This window comes from Schistocerca piceifrons, chromosome 5 (genome assembly GCF_021461385.2).
Source record: "Schistocerca piceifrons isolate TAMUIC-IGC-003096 chromosome 5, iqSchPice1.1, whole genome shotgun sequence".
Taxonomy (NCBI): Eukaryota; Metazoa; Arthropoda; class Insecta; order Orthoptera; family Acrididae; genus Schistocerca; species Schistocerca piceifrons.
In genome coordinates, this window is record NC_060142.1 from 49,878,092 (window position 1) to 49,896,179 (window position 18,088).

The 18,088-nt window shown below is 40.4% G+C and overlaps 1 protein-coding gene across 8 annotated transcripts in view; it reads right to left on the reverse strand.

Moving 5' to 3' along the window:
• Positions 1-10,417: 10,417 nt before the first annotated feature.
• Positions 10,418-18,088, reverse strand: part of LOC124799277 (transcription factor MafB-like) — a 101,548-nt gene continuing 93,877 nt past the window's right edge. For all 8 annotated transcript variants that reach the window (XM_047262849.1, XM_047262853.1, XM_047262846.1 and 5 more), the window contains one exon: positions 10,418-16,579. In XM_047262849.1, the coding sequence (XP_047118805.1) occupies positions 15,452-16,579 (1,128 nt within the window). In that variant the 3' untranslated portion in view covers positions 10,418-15,451. The remainder of the gene's footprint in view (positions 16,580-18,088) is intronic.

An 18,088-nucleotide genomic window follows, 5' to 3' on the forward strand; every position in this document is an offset into this window, starting at 1 on the left:
ATCCTATTGTGAATCAACATCCAGAAGGCCGTTTGACTAGAAGACAACCAAACAGAGAGACTGAAGATGATGTGATTTACGAAAGGTGTGCAAAAGACAAAAACGAGGCAATTTCATTTATAAACAGACATTAAATTAAAGAAATTTGTAAAAATATTTATGTAAAATGCAATTGTAATACAAAGGTAAAAGTTATCACAATTCATGAAATAAATGTATCCAAGTAAAACAAGTGTAGCTTACTAAATGAAATGTTTAAATGTAATTGTGTTTTATCAATGTTTTAATATAACTGTGCTTTATCAATATTTTAATGTAAACTTATCAATGTCGAAGTACTGATAAAAAAAAAAAAGGTAATGTATGTCATCTACACCTACGTGGCATCTACGTGATTACTCTGTTGTTGTTGTGGTCTTCAGTCCTGAGACTGGTTTGATGCAGCTCTCCATGCTACTCTATCCTGTGCAAGCCTCTTCATCTCCCAGTACCTACTGCAACCTACATCCTTCTGAATGTGCTTAGTGTATTCATCTCTTGGTCTCCCTCTACGATTTTTACCCTCCACGCTGCCCTCCAATACTAAATTGGTGATCCCTTGATGCCTCAGAACATGTCCTATCAACTGATCCCTTCTTCTGGTCAAGTTGTGCCACAGACTTCTCTTCTCCCCAATCCTATTCAATACTTACTCATTAGTTATGTGATCTACCCATCTAATCTTCAGCATTCTTCTGTAGCACCACATTTCGAAAGCTTCTATTCTCTTCTTGTCCAAACTATTTATCATCCATGTTTCACTTCCATACATGGCTACACTCCATACAAATACTTTCAGAAACGACTTCCTGAAACTTAAATCTATACTTGATGTTAACAAATTTCTCTTCTTCAGAAACGCTTTCCTTGCCATTGCCAGTCTACATTTTATATCCTCTCTACTTCGACCATCATCAGTTATTTTGCTCCCCAAATAGCAAAACTCCTTTACTACTTTAAGTGTCTCATTTCCTAATCTAATTCCCTCAGCATCACCCGACTTAATTCGACTACATTCCATTATCCTCGTTTTGCTTTTGTTGATGTTCATCTTATATCCTCCTTTCAAGACACTGTCCATTCCATTCAACTGCTCTTCCAAGTCCTTTGCTGTCTCTGACAGAATTACAATGTCATCGGCGAACCTCAAAGTTTTTATTTCTCCTCCATGGATTTTAATACCTACTCCGAATTTTTCTTTTGTTTCCTTTACTGCTTGCTCAATATACAGACTGAATAACATCGGGGAGAGGCTACAACCCTGTCTTACTCCCTTCCCAACCACTGCTTCCCTTTCATGTCCCTCGACTCTTATAACTGCCATCTGGTTTCTGTACAAATTGTAAAAAGCCTTTCGCTCCCTGTATTTTACCCCTGCCACCTTCAGAATTTGAAAGAGAGTATTCCAGTCAACATTGTCAAAAGCTTTCTCTAAGTCTACAAATACTAGAAACGTACATTTGCCTTTCCTTAATCTTTCTTCTAAGGTAAGTCGTAAGGTCAGTATTGCCTCACGTGTTCCAGTATTTCTACGGAATCCAAACTGATCTTTCCCGAATTTGGCTTCTACGAGTTTTTCCATTCGTCTGTAAAGAATTCGTGTTAGTATTTTGCAGCTGTGGCTTATTAAACTGATTGATCGGTAATTTTCACACCTGTCAACACCTGCTTTCTTTGGGATTGGAATTATTATATTCTTCTTGAAGTCTGAGGGTATTTCGCCTGTTTCATACATCTTGCTCACCAGATGGTAGAGTTTTGTCAGGACTGGCTCTCCCAAGGCCGTCAATAGTTCCAATGGAATGTTGTCTACTCCGGGGGCCTTGTTTCGACTCAGGTCTTTCAGTGCTCTGTCAAACTCTTCACGCAGTATCGTATCTCCCATTTCATCTTCATCTACATCCTCTTCCATTTCCATAGTATTGTCCTCAAGTACATCGCCCTTGTATAGACCCTCTATATACTCCTTCCACCTTTCTGCTTTCCCTTCTTTGCTTAGAACTGGGTTTCCATCTGAGCTCTTGATGTTCATACAAGTGGTTCTCTTATCTCCAAAGGTCTCTTTAATTTTCCTGTAGGCAGTATCTATCTTACCCCTAGTGAGATAAGCCTATACATCCTTACATTTGTGCTCCAGCCATCCCTGCTTAGCCATTTTGCACTTCCTGTCGATCTCATTTTTGAGGCGTTTGTATTCCTTTTTGCCTGCTTCATTTACTGCATTTTTATATTTTCTCCTTTCATCAATTAAATTCAATATTTCTTCTGTTACCCAAGGATTTCTACTAGCCCTCGTCTTTTTACCTACTTGATCCTCTGCTGCCTTCACTACTTCACTCCTCAAAGCTACCCATTCTTCTTCTACTGTGTTTCTTTCCCCCATTCCTGTCAATTGTTCCCTTATGCTCTCCCTGAAACTCTGTACAACCTCTGGTTCTTTCAGTTTATCCAGGTCCCATCTCCTTAAATTCTCACCTTTTTGCAGTTTCTTCAGTTTTAATCTACAGGTCATAACCAGTAGATTGTGGTCAGAGTCCACATCTGCCCCTGGACATGTCTTACAATTTCAAACCTGGTTCCTAAATCTCTGTCTTACCATTATATAATCTATCTGATACCTTTTAGTATCTCCAGGGTTCTTCCATGTATACAACCTTCTTTCATGATTCTTAAACCAAGTGTTAGCTATGATTAAGTTGTGCTCTGTGCAAAATTCTACGAGGCGGCTTCCTCTTTCATTTCTTAGCCCCAATCCATATTCACCTACTACGTTTCCTTCTCTCCCTTTTCCTACACTCGAATTCCAGTCACCCATGACTATTAAATTTCCATCTCCCTTCACTATCTGAATAATTTCTTTTATTTCATCATACATTTCTTCAATTTCTTCGTCATCTGCAGAGCTAGTCGGCATATAAACTTGTACTACTGTAGTAGGTGTGGGCTTCGTATCTATCTTGGCCACAATAGTGTGTTCACTATGCTCTTTGTAGTAGCTTACCCGCATTCCTACTTTCCTATTCAGTATTAAACCTACTCCTCCATTACCCCTATTTGATTTTGTGTTTATAACCCTGTAGTCACCTGACCAGAAGTCTTGTTCCTCCTGTCACCGAACTTCACTAATTCCCACTATATCTAACTTTAACCTACCCATTTCCCTTTTTAAATTTTCTAACCTACCTGCCCGATTAATGGATCTGACATTCCACGCTCCGACCCGTAGAACGCCAGTTTTCTTTCTCCTGATAACGACATCCTCTTGAGTAGTCCCCGCCCGGAGATCCGAATGGGGGACTATTTTACCTCCGGAATATTTTACCCAAGAGGATGCCATCATCATTTAATCATACAGTAAAGCTGCATGCCCTCGGGAAAAATTACGGCCGTAGTTTCCCCTTGCTTTCAGCCGTTCGCAGTACCAGCACAGCAAGGCCGTTTTGGTTAGTGTTAAAAGGCCAGATCAGTCAATCATCCAGACTGTTGCCCTTGCAACTACTGAAAAGGCTGCTGCCCCTCTTCAGGAACCACACATTTGTCTGGCCTCTCAACAGATACCCCTCCATTGTGGTTGTACCTACAGTACGGCTATCTGTATCGCTGAGGCACGCAAGCCTCCCCACCAACAGCAAGGTCCATGGTTCATGGGGGGGTGATTACTCTGCTATTCACTATTATGTGCCTGACAGAGGGTTCAATGATCACAACTGGTGCTACTCTGGACAGTAACGCCAACTCTGCTGGCGAGGGAGGTGTTATATCCATGTGTAAGGCCGAGTCTGAATTGAATTATTCATAACAAACAGGGAATTGTTAAGGCATTTTTGTAACAAAAAGGGGAAACTGTAAAAGAGACAAGAGTAATGTACTGTATTTTGGCATGGCGAGAGGAACAACAGGCCCCAGAGCGAACTTGGTGTCCAATGCTAGTCAGGTGGGCAGTTGTGCTTCGTAATCAGTAAAGAGTTATAAGCCATAAGACACAAAGAGGGCTCTGTGTACTTTTGACAAAGGGATTCGTGATAAGGCTTGGAATTAAAATTAATAAGAAAACTGCACTTCTGGTTAGAGAGAGAGAGAGGGCCTACTCGTGGGGACAGCACTATGTCATCAGAAGCCAATACAGGGCTTAGGACGTAGTGTGACCATATTAAGAAAGGCACCTCTGCTCCTCCACCCAGCCTCTGAAAAACCACTTAAGAATAGCACACACTGACAGCCATTAAGGAGGCAAGTAGCCCTCAACATTATGTCATGGCAGTAGCCGGTGCAATTGATGGGAAAAGTATACAAAACTCGGCAGCACGACGCTCTGAGTTGTGCAAGTAGTGAAGAAAGTTGGCAATAAGCATTCAAGGGCGTCAGGAGATGAGACGTGGGTCAGACGCGACGTGCTGCAGGGAGAGCCAGGGCTTGTTGTGGAGTTAGCAGGATCTGATGCTCAGATAGGCAGCAGCTGTGGGACTATGAGTTAGTCGTGTGGGTCACATTCCGAGAGAAGACGGAATGGCAGTTGTCTTGCACCGTCTCTGTATTAGACTTGGCCACTCATTGGAAATGTCTGAGCAAGAGCAGTTACGAATTCATTCTGTACATTTTGAATAAACTTCAGATAGTTAAACGTTTCTGGAGAATACTTCAATTACCTCCCAGTCTTTTTCTACGTTCACCGCAGAGACCGTAACTTCTTAACTACGTGAAAGTTTCCCTCTCACAAATGCCAACCAGCTAATCTGTGGCTACGAACCATGTCGCTCAGTCTCAAATAAAACTCATGCTTGGGACACAACACAGTGTCAAGTGTATTATTGCTAATGAATTAATATTAATATATAAGATACATTTCAATGTAGAAAACAATTATGCTATAGGAATGTAAGAAAACGAAGAAATTCTGTAATATAATTTTGTCAAATGTACATAAAAAGATTCATAACTGATGCTACTCTGAAGAGTAACACCAATTTCACTGACGGGGGAGGTGATAACACCTACCCCATCAGTGAAACGGGCATTACAAAACTTGGCAGCAAGATGCTCTGAGTTGTGCAAGCAGTGAAGAAAGTAGGCAGCAAGCAGACTATGGAAGTCAGGAGACGAGACGGGGCTCTGACGTGAGGTGCTCAAGTAGCCCTTGGCACTACATCATGGCAATAGCAGGCAGGGTCAAAGAGGAAAAGGATACAAAACTCACCAGCAAGATGCTCCGAGTTGTGCAAGCCTTTGTTTTTGGGATACAGTTTCAGTCTCAATAAACTGTTGCCACATCTGAGAAACAACAGACCAGTTCACATTTAGTTATGAGGCTGAGAAAAGCCAAGTCTGAAATACATTGTTATTTATCAAATGGGCAACTGTTAGTAACAAATGAGGCAACAGTAAGATCTTAAGAGTGACGAGAGGAGTTACAGTCTTGGAAGCATGGTGCCCGTCAACCAGCCGTGGGCAGCTGTGCTTGATAACAAGCTAAAAGTTATAAGCTAAACACACAAAGAGGGCTGTGTGTATTACGTCTGACAATGGAGTTCTTGATAAGGATTGGAACTGAAACTAATAGCCATACAGCACTTCTGGTTAGAGAGAGAGTGTGGAATGAGAGGGAGAAAGTGAGAAGGCCTTCTAGTGGGGACAGCACTACTTCATGAGAAACCAATGAAGGGCATAGGACGCAGCGTGTCACCATATCAAGAGGGGCGTCTCTAGCCCTCCACTCGGCTTCTGGAGAACCTCTAGGAGCTGATGGGCTTTTAGGCAGTAACTGTGGGACTCTCAATTTGTGGTATGGGTCATGACAGGCTTTCATTAGAACAGACGGAACAGTGTTCATTAGTCACTGTCTCTATATCAGACTTGGCCACTCAGCTACAGCAGTTAGGTTGTCTTGTCTAAATTTGAATACACTTCAAATTACTAACAGTTCTGCAGAGCTTGTTCCCTCCACACTGGGTATTCCAGCAGCTTAATCAGATCAAAGTCTCCCTCTCACTATGGTCAAGCAGCTAAGCCCCTTCTTAAAAACTGTGTCGGTCAACCCCGGACAAAACCCACGTTTGGGATGGTACACTTCACTTTCTGATGTTACACATGGTCAGCCCTGCCCTGGCCTTTTGGATAAGATTCCAGTCTCAATAAGCTGTCGCCATGTCCCAGAAATAACAGACCACTTCACATTTAGTGATGAGGCCACATCAGTTTGTGAGTGTCCTGCTTCCATTCTTCTTATGGCCCTCCACTGCAGAGTGTGTCTGTGACTTTGTAAACATCAATTGTGGATGTGGGACTACCTGCCAAACATTACCCTGTTTGATAGGTGCCTTGACATCATCAATTGGTGTGGTTGTCCATTGACTGGAATGCCATCTTCTGTGCAGAACATGATCGTATGGTCATTTGTTGACAGTTTGTATGATTATATCATGAATTAGACACAGGATGGGGAAACAGCAGTTTGTTTCTTTAATTTTGGACACCAATGTAGTTGCGCAAGCTTGTAACAGCATGTAGGTTGCTACTGAATGATAATGTGTAGACACACAAATGTAGGGTGACCAGATGTCCGAATAAATCTTGGCATGTCCTCCATTTTATCTCTTTGTCTGGGGTCTAGGTGGATTTTTACACTGTCTTCCTTTTTGCAAAGTTGACCATAATAAAATTATATTTGAATTATTCCCATTCTATTGCTCTTTTCATAAATACCTTACCTACAGGTGACAGCAGGCACATTGATTTTACAGATTTTTCACTACTGATCATTTTCAATCCATAAGCAAGTACAAGTCTTGGCTTCGCATTACAGGTTTCATGTCACGTTCTAAGTACTCATGTGATTTGCTGTTTATAGTAACCCAGTGAGTTTTGTAAAGTATCTGGCAATGCCTAAATGCAAGCAAACATTCTCAGATGTTCTTTCCTAGAAATATCCTACTTGAGGACTGATTAAATGAAAAATTCATTTGCTAAAGGTTGAACAAGAGCTGAAAATTGCAACAAAAGAAGGCACTGATAAAGGAGTTAAACTTTTTATGGAGGAAGCTATGTTGCTGTATCAATCATGCCATGAATATTTAAAATGATGGCTTTGTATGTCTGACAAATTTTCCTGTTTGAAATGGATGTCTCTTAAAAAAGATGTTAACTACAGTGATGTTGAAAAAAGCCTTCTGTATTAACAAGATAAATGCAAAACTTTTGAAATTGAAGATGTAAAATGTTTTGACCAACTCTGTAATTTTAGACTATTTCTGAAAGAGAATAATAATGATCCTGAATTTAGAGGGTTATCTTGTAGTAAAAAACAGGCCAAATATTCCTGTGAAAGTAAGTCTGTTGATTGTCATTCACAATATTTAAAACTTGCCAAATACTTTTTCAGTATATCAAGGTACAATGCAACTGCAGGAAGAGTATTTTCGCTCATTACAATCCAGTGCACCGATGACAGGAACAAGTTTAACCTTGAATCTGTTAAAGGTATGTTTATGGTTGAATATAATTTAAAAGAATTTCCTTAAGTATCTTTTTCAAGTATGTGCTAAACAACCCTACACTTCTACAGAAAATTAGATCTTCAGAGAAGCACCAATAAAAGTTAAGGAATGTATGTTATGTCTATTACTTAATTCATTTATTAAATTTGAACTTATATTCTCATGTGTACTCTTTTTTCCTAACTTTGTCGTCCTTTTTGAAACTGTTTGTCCTCTTTCTTATGTGTCTGCATCTGCTCACCCTTCATGTATGTTAATCTTTGGTGTTCAGCTTTAAGGATAGAGATTCTTTTCTGAAGTAGTTCATTTGCCATGTCAGTTTAAGATTGTAGTGGGATCTGAGGAAGCCCCATGCACTAGTCTCCCACCTTGGAGTTACAAAACGTTTGGCTTCAAAGCAAACTTCATGCAACCCACTAGAATAAATGCACAGTCAGCGACCTGTATTGATAATATTTTAACAAATTATGTGTTTGAAGATGTTAATAAATTTTGCTTAGATTTAGGAATCTCTGACCACTCCGCATTATTCATTGAACTACCAAAACTCTATAAAGAAATTTCATGTAACAAAAGCCGCATGAAAAGGAACTTCAATGAAAAAAACCTAACTATATTTAGCAATAAGTTAAGAGAGGTTTAATGGCCTTATGACAGCTGTATCTCAAGTAGTACTAACTTTAACAAATTTCTTGGTAGCTTTTTTGAAATATTTAATGAATCTTTTCCACTTAAAACCAAATGTAACAAAACGACTAGGAAGATTAAGTGGATAACTCAGGGTATAAAAATTTCTAGTGCCACAAAGAGGCAACTACATAATGAACTGAAATATAACAAAAACAGATATTTTGCTGTGTATGTGAAACATTATAAAGCCATATTCAAAAAACTTGTAAAGGCAGCAAAACAAATGGCAAACAATAAGTTTATTTTACAACATAATAGCAAGACAAAGGCAATGTGGTCTGTTGTCAAATCAGAGTTAGGTGTTAAAGTCAGTAGTAATGAAATAACTAAGATTAAAGTAGATGATAATGTTGTTGTAAATCCAGCTCAAATATCAGAGTGTTTAAATGAATTCTTCATAAATGTAGCAAAGTCAGAAGTTGATGTATCAGGATATCAGAGCAAAGTAAATCCCTTTGGACTCAACCAAGAAGCTGAGTATCTCACAGATTTGAAAAAAGTCACAATGAAGGATGTGAAAAATGTTATATTGTCATTAAAAAATAAAAATTCTGCTGGGTGGGATGGGACACCAAGTAAAGTGATTAAATGACATAATAGCACCCCAGCTAACTAAAATAATCAACCAATCTTTTCAACAGGGGTGCTTTCCTGATGTGTTAAAATATGCCGAAGTGAGATCTCTGTTCAAGAAAGGGTCGAGGGAAGATATGGGAAACTATCACCCTATTTCTATTCTCCCAATCCTGTCAAAAGTGTTAGAGAAAGTAGCTGCAAATCAGATCAAAAATTTTATTGAAAAAATTATATTATTGTAAGTAACCCAATTTCGATTCCAACAAGGAAAAAACACACTGGATGCAGTAAATAACTTTATTGAGAAGATTTGCAAATCATTGGATCGGAGGAGTAAAGTAGCAGGTATCTTCTGCGATCTTTCAAAAAGCATTTGACTCGGTGAACCATGACTTGCTTATCCACAAATTAAACAAATATGGGATTAAGGACAAAGCTCTGAAATGGCTCACATCACACTTGCACAACAGAAAGCAAAGGGTAAGTGTCACATCAAATGCAGTGAATTATTATTCTAAATGGAGTACAGCATCACAAGGTGTGCCTCAAGGCTCCATTTTGGGGCCAATCCTGTTCCTATTCTATGTAAATGACTTGCCCATAAATATAAATTCCCCGTCAGTTCTGTTTGCAGATGATACTTCTGTTTTAATTGAAGATGACGCATAAAAAAATTCAGAGCTCCACTGTGTGCACAATGGGTACTCTAGATAACTGGTTCCAGTTAAATGGCTTGAAACTGAACATTGCAAAAACCAATATGGTACATTTCAAAACCAAACATTTGAAATGTGTGGATCTTAAAATACATCATCACAATCATCCTATGGAAGAAGTTAACAGTCAAATTCTTAGGACTAAATGTGGACAACAACTTAAACTGGAGTACACATATTGAGTTCCTATCAAATAAACTAAGCAGCTTTGCATTTGCAATGCAAATACTAGCAAACTCTACTGACATGAGTACACGAAAAATAGCATATCATAGTTATTTTGAATCTGTCATTAGGTATGGTATCATTTTCTGGGGAAATTCAAGTAGTGTATCTCGAATACTGAAACTGCAAAAGAAAATTATAAGATACATGTGTAGTGCACAACAAACAGAATCTTGTTGCCCATTATTTCGGAACCTGCAAATCCTAACAGTTCCCTCCATATACATTTATGAAATTATAATCTTTGTACACAGCAGACAAAAATTATTTGAGGAAAATCATTTTAACCACACATACAACACAAGAAATAACAATAATTTTATGTTACCCACACACCATTTGAAATTATATGCACGAACTCCACAGTATATGGGGATGACAATATATAACAAGCTATTGGGCAAAAATATATTTAATATGAAGCCAGAGAGTCTAAAAATAAGGCTACAGCAGATTCTGTGAGAGAAATGCTACTATTCAGTAGAAGAATTCATAGAGGATGACATGATAATTTGAGCAAGGGGTAAATAATTGTTAGTCTTTTATTGTATGTGTAACAAAATTGTATTATTATTATTATTATGATACCATTTGTTAAAATCAGTTGTTGTAATTAATTGTTAGTTTGTTTTATTGTATGTGTATTTTTATATTGTATTATTGTTATGGTACCATTTGTTAAAATCAGGTGTTGTATGTATATGGTAAAAATTTACCAAAATTTTGACGTGTCTCCTGTACCTGAATCAAATCATTTAGATTATGTATGTTATGAGACTAACAAACCACAATTCACAATTCACAGTGATGGGCTGAGTGAGTCAGTCTGCCTCACAAAGCTAATATGTATGGTACCTGGGTAATGTGAGCTCAGCTTGTTCCACTTTGAGGAGTCTACATAAGTGTGTCCTAAGAAGGTGATTGTAAGAAAGACTGAATTCTTTCAAAATGTTAGGTCACACTGGCTCTTTTCAGTAGCAGATACAATAATTGTCACCAAGTTTACTTAAGCAGCACATAACATTTAGAGCTGCAGAGATAAAGTTTGTTGATCAATAGCACTGTTGTGATATTTCTAATGCTATATTCCAGTCACCCATGACCATCACCAGAACCACAACCCTGAACCTACTTTCTCCTTTACTTATTGGACATACCTTTACATGTTTTGCCTAAGGAAAAACTGACCTATTGAAAATGACACCTTTGACTCGACCCTTCTAGCCTCCCTGGACCAGAAGCTGGTAGCTTAAAATGGCTGTATATCAATGGAACATCTTGTTATTCATGTGAAAAAATACCGTACCTAACATTGGCACCAATTCCATTCAGTATGAATTATCACATTGGTTACATTCATAAACTTGGTGATTGTAGGCCTTGTTTATTACTACCTCGAGTGTAGGGTTGCACAGATTTTACCCTCACCATCCTTCAGCCTGTGGGTCCACATTAATCATTCAGAATGAATGAAGAAACAGCATGGCCTTTAAAAGTTGAAGTGAAATGGTATAAAAATCAGGAACCAAGGACCAAGATAGTGAGTTTCAGGAATGTGAAATGTTGTAAATAGTGTACATATGAAAAGGGAAATAAAGAGTACAGGCAGGCAGCAGCTAACCTAGAGTTTTTACACCAGATTGGTGGGGAACATGAAAAGTGCAATTTGGGAGTCTGGTGGTTTGGATTTTTCCAAGGAGGAGAGACTGAAGTGGCACAGGAGAAGTAGGACAAATCATCATGCTGTAAGTGGGCTACTTGTAACAGCTTACTGGTTTTGTACTATGCAACTAAGCCACCACTGCCAGCCAGCTGTAACTGTCACTAGGAGCCCATCAGAATTTGGCCCAATCCAACTAGGCAGATTACTGGAACATTGTCAGAACATTGAGTTGTCTACCACTGTGTATCAGTTTCTGCAGTCAGGCTGCCAACTTTCTGCCACCATCTCGAGCAGACCACAGGCCATCGGTCTAGTGGCAAATTGGGCAGGCTGAGGGTTGAACTGAGGTTCTCCACAAAGTCTGAGACATTGGCGTCCACCGATGCCAGTCAGCACTCTCCTCCATCAGTTAGGGATCTGATCCTGGGCGACACTACTGACTATCACTGATGCTGAACGTGGGATCACTCCACACACAGCCACAGTGGCTGAGGCGCCAATGCCCGACTCAGCAGTGTGAGGCAGCTCGGAATACACTGCTAGCAAAGCCACAGCAAAGCCTCACAGATGAGAAGTGCTGACACTAGTGTGTCAATGGGCACATAGTTTCTACACGTTTCCTACAAATCAATAAATTGTTTCATCAAGCATTGGCTGCCTACATCTTCTGCATCTCTGCTCCACCTTCACCAGACAACCACTTGTCCACACACATCCATATCATTACCATTTATCCAGATGTAGAATGGTAATGTTATAACCTTACACAAGACTGAGAATCCCAAGCAAGCATTGGAAATGAAAAATTAAGTTTCAAAATATTTTCAACCTATTCCAATGTATGGAGTACAACTGCATGGCCTCTGGGGTTGAACAGACCATCAGCCATCAGGATGGTCAAGGCAGGTATCGTATGACAGTAGAACAAAGTTCGAGACCAATCAGGAGAGGGAAGAGAGGAAGTCATGCCGAGCTGAGGCCCAGAGAAAAAGATTACGAGTTTACAGCTCATGGATACTGTGAATCATAATAAGTAGGTGGTATGTTTTTTAAGACTCATCCAATCTGACAACCCCACGTTCAGCATACAGTGTTGCAACAACAGTACTAGCTATCTTCATCGGGTGGTGCAAGGACTGGCCACATTTTCTCGTTGCCTGGACTCTAACAAGACTGTCACCTTGAGATGATGGCTAAGTCTGATTCTGAAGCATTGTGTGTAGAAATGCAGACCTCAGCTCAAGCAGCTACTAATTAATAGCCCCAAGGGATTCTCATCAATCACTTTGATGTCATGGCTGACCAAAACTATAGTTTTAGAGGGACGAAAAACTATTGCTTACATAGACAGAGAGGGTGTGCTGCGTCAAAAGCACAGATTTCATTTGCCATCACAATTGCTGTGCATCCGATCCAGTAAATGGCCAATAACACCTGGTGAATACAATAATCATATGTGTATGATGTATTAAAAGGCGATAAAACATGTTCTAGACGACACAAGCGAACTGCAGAGAAAACAGGTGGTGAACGCATGCAGTTTCAGTGATGTAACAACTCGCCATTGCTGATTCCAGAGATGCTGCATCAGCAACATGATGCAGACGGCTGCTATCAACGTTACCTGACAGCCAAAAGGAATAATAATTTAACTGTCAAAAGTTGGTGTGGCATTGCATGTTTGTTCATGCATATGGTTCCCATTGTATGACATCAGAAAATAGTTCCCCAGTAGACCTCTTACCGATGAAGTTAACCTCTGGGTAGTACCCCTGTTGATAGACGTAGCTGCGACTGTAGTTTTCCTCCCAAGGCCAAGCTACGCAATATATGTAGGTTCCGGGACTTTGAGGTAGTCGCGAATTATACACTGGTTTGGTGAAATTATGTTTCTATGTGGCCAATTGAGTGTCATCCTGTGGACTGTTTGGGAGGAAGGAGTGGTTATTTTGCTGTGATAAATACAGTGTGAGCCGTGTTAGAGAGAGAGAGATTTGCACTTGATAATTTTTAGGGAATTGGTAGAGCCTGATATTCTGTCCGGCTCGTCCAGAGGTAATTGGGCTGCTAGCTGTTTTTAGGGGTGGTTTGGTAGTGACTGGTGTGTACTGAGAAGGGAAAGCCTCGAACCCACTTATCATACAGCGGATCTAGAATTGGCTTGTGTATATTCGAATTGTTTCATCTAGATATGAGAGAATGCACCAGTAGGTTGAGTTGGTAAGCAACGGGAATAGCAAGAAACCATTAACAAGCAACATGTAACTAAACAAAAAAACTTGGTTAGTAGAAGTGACGAGTGGCCTGATTTAATTTAGGGAACTTCAGCAGGTCGTGTCATGTTAACACCTTAAGAGGCTCAGTTTTATATGAATTGTTAATTAAGGTTAAGGCAAAAGAGGTGGTGGCACCTAGGTTTTCTGTTTATATTTTTGTTTGTTCCTGAATTTCAGTTTCTGTGGAGGGTGTGTAGTCTTTGCTGTCACTCATTCACTTACGAGATTTGAACTTGTATCGAGATATCTAGCCCAAATAAAGACAAGTTTTTCTTAGGTCGAAAGAAATCTTTATGAGGCTGTGCCCTTAGTGGCTGTTGCATGTAATTCATTGTGTTGTAACTGCAAGTTTAAGTGTCAATCTAAAAGTGATGTGTTTGAAGGATATTTAATTTCAAAGTCAAAGGGAAACTTATTTTGTTTGAAATTGAATGATGAACGATTTCTGAAAACAGTTTTATTACGTAAAGGTGAATCAGTAGAAACTCTTGCAGTCCGATGAAAGCAAAGATTTAAGTTTCAGAGATATTACTAGCTTCCTGCGGAACATAATCTCGAGTTGGTATTAGGAAGCTTTGGTTTCAGTGAAAATCACTTAATTGCATTGGTATACGCAAACTACACAAGAGTCCGATACTAATAAAAGCTAACAAGATTACATTTAAGTAAGAAAAGTTCTAAGTGAGTACAAATCAGAACTGAAGTTAGCTGAAGTTGTTATGAAAAGTCAGCAATCATACTCACAGAGGTGTGGTGGTTAATCTGTGGAATTCATTACGTATCATTATTTATGTAGCAATGATAGACTACACACAAAGAAATAGAACAATCACTTCAGTTATCTTTATACCGGTATAAACATTGTCTAAATACAAGTTTAATATGAATCAGCCTTTGCACTCACTTAATACCCGAGATGAACGTTAAAAGTTATTAAAAGAGAGATTGTTCTGCACTGGAAGGAAGTTGTTGTTTGTGAGGACAATTGCAAGCTGGATTTACGATTTAGCTTGACATAATATAAACAGGTAATGTATTGAAATAATTTTGGTGTCTTGTTTTGGACGATATGGAGATAACAGGTGTTGTTGCTGTATTCTACTAGTCTCATCATTGCTGGTAGATAGTGACTGTCAGTGTCATTTGGATATTTTGGTGGTATCTATTTGTGGTGTAGTAGCATTGCTGTATGACCTCAAATTCTGAATAAAGTGAAAATGCTATTTGTTATTATCTAGCATTTGAGTAAGCTGTCTCATCAGTGTTTATTATCGTTGCAGTTGCTAATCATGAAAGGGTTGATCTGTCCTCAATTCGTTGTCTAAGAGTGCAACTACTGTATAAGCTAGGCTTCAAGTGTTTGCCACGCGCTTGGCTACTATTGGAATCTTCTGTGATCAGATAGTGATCCACAGTCATAATACCAACTGTCAATACAAAAACTGTACCTAATTCTTGCTGTATAGGTTGAATGGTTCGCTCAAGCAATTTTGAGTGGCAGAAAGCCATACATCGCGACATTGGTACAGTACGATCCCTTGTTGTTTTGAGCTAGATCTTGAGTTCCAACCAGTTGGCGCACAACAAAGGTTGGTGCATGAATTGTGTGGTAGTAGACAGGGAAGTGACAGAAATGAGGGGTGACCTGATCGTGTCCACTCATGCCTTCCGTAAGGGGGGAATGTCAGGGCAGGCTACAGAGAGATAGGTGCCATATTCCAGAGTCCATGTTTTACTGTGTCCTGCACTGCTAACAGAGAGTGTTGGATGGTACTGTCATGGTGGTGGCACTTCAGGATCAGGCAGCTCACACCTCATGCTAACATCACACGTGTCTAAGTTGGCAGCGGTAGGCGAGGTGGCGGAGGCAGTGTCATGGCACGGAGGTGGTGCAGAGACAGTATCGTGCATCTGCTGTTCGAGGTATTGTTTGTACAGGTCGCGCTGCTGTGTGATGCGCAGCAGCTCCCCCCTGAGGCGCCTGAGCTCAGCAACGAGTGCGCGGTTAGTGCCCCTGAGCTCCTGGCGCTGCTGCAGCCACTTGCTGCGGCATTTCTGTGAGTAGCTACGGTTCTTGAGTGCGCGCCGCTTCTGCTTGATTCTGACCACTTCTTCACGTGGGTAGCCGTGCAGCTTCTTGTTGAGCTCAAGCGCTGACAGTGACATTAATGCCTCATCATTGAGGATGTCCCTGGAGGAGGAGGAGGAATCTGATGCGGGATTCTGCCGCGACAGCAGCGACACCAGCTCATGGTGGTGCTGGTTGTGGTATTGTTGTACTGTGGGTGAGATGGAGCCATCACACATCTGCCGCACTGGCACTTTCTCCTCGCCGCGGTGCTGGTTGTGTGGTGCATGCTCAGTCGGCAGTCCGCAGCAGTCGCCCCTGGAGGCAGACGTGGCCCCCAGTACCCCACTGGCAGAGGCCAGCACAGGCACGTCCTGTGGCTCAATCATATTGTCCGCTGTGCAGTTGGGCCGCAGGTCCAGCTGCTCTGGCACCAGACAGTGCATAGCTGACTGTGGGAACCACTCCACATCATCAGAGAGCACGGTGGCAGAGGCTACAGTGGCAGCGCCCGAGACGTGCGGGGGTGACATGCACACTGACTGTGTGTTGGGTGGTGTGCCCGGGTGTTGCAGCCCCACCAACCCTGGTTCTGTATCATGCTGTGGCACTGCTTCGAGAAGCACACTGGTTTGCCGCTGGCCTGGGCTGTGCAGTAATTGTGCATCCTCACCCAGTGGCGTCGGTTGGTGACGTGTTGGTGATGGCTGAAGCAGCAGCATCGACAGCAGGGGGTGCTTCTGTTGCGGAGGCGGTGTCTCGACAACCACACCCTCTTCGAGTTTCATGGCACCCTCCAGCTGGTCCAGCTCGAACTGCTTGAGGTGTGTGTCTGTCTATGGACACAAGATAAGTACTTTTTGTATTTTTTCTTTTGAAAATGAATGATACATTCAGTGTAAAACCAAGACAAATGCTAACATTGACATAAAAACAACTCGGAGAGTAATGGTGAGCCACATGAGTTTAGTGTTAAGCGAACAAAGTACTGCTGTTCATAACATCAGAACCTTTCTGATGTTTTAATTTGGATTATGGCATCTCTCAGTCAATTGAAGGCTAATAATGAATGCTAGTCAAACACATTAAATGTGATGAACAGCAAAATGATTGAAAAAGATTGGTGTTGTTAAAGTGGGAATAGTATCGTCAAATTCTGCATTGAGGGCAGAACTTTGTGAGAAAGTTGACACTAGCAAATAAAATGCAGAAATTAAAGGATCAGGATGGCTGACGTGGAAACTTGTTTAAAAGCTGACAGTGGTCCTATAAGAAAAGGATGCTCTTCTGTACAGTTCAGTAATGAACAGAAATTCAAATGAGTTCACTGTCTTATTGAGACAAAGACCACAATTTAAAATCAGAACTCTCCACAGTTGAGTCAAATTTAGAGATGCACATAGTGTGTGTCAGTGGCAGCACCTAAGGACAAATAGGTGAAGTACTTAATGAAGTTACATTTAGGAGTAGCTCTGTAATGCAAAATATCAGTAAATTAGAAATAATATAATCTTAAACAAACCAATAATGGGTAAATTTTTGTGTTAAATTAAAGAATTTGCAGGAATTTGGTTTTTCAAGACATTTTCACAGTAATGTTGTAAGGGGTCATGTACAAGTGGAATCTTTTTCTGGGGATGGGAAATCCCATCTAGTACACTTCACTCACTACTGTAGGGATAATTTTGTACCCGATATGACAGACACACAGAAAATTAAATTTGTTGAAAGACTTTTACAACCAGATGTTGTGACATGGGGAAATCAAAGTAACTTAAAAAATTTAAGTTACCAGTAGTTTGAAACAGTTTTCTTAGCAATTTATGGTCTGAAGCCAAAGTGGTTAAAATCCAGAATGCTTTTCTGAATGGACCACCTTATCAGCAGGGAAAAGGTAGCATGAAAGATTTCTGCAAAAATCAGATAAAAAAAGCTTCCACATGTTGAAAGGCCTCTTGGAATGTTAACCGAAATTGCCACTCTGAGAAGACATCTGCCCAAGAGCTTGCAGTGGAACTCAGTAAATACATTTCATCACTCAAAGGAGCAGTTTCTTTTTTTTTACCATCTTGAAAAGTTGGATAGTACCTTAAAACATAAATTAAGCAATTTCAAACCTCCGGGAACTAACATCTGAGGGGTTGACATCCAAACAGGAACTACACAGTGTGGTAGAGAAAATAACTGCAAAAGTTGTCCTCCACGCAGAAGCCAGGAGGTGTACCAGAATTCTGAACATAGGAGCACTAGTGGATGAAGAAAATATACAGTGCATTGAGAGAGAGAGAGAGAGAGAGAGAGAGAGAGAGAGAGAGAGAGATCGGATGTTACGTGATCACTGTGAA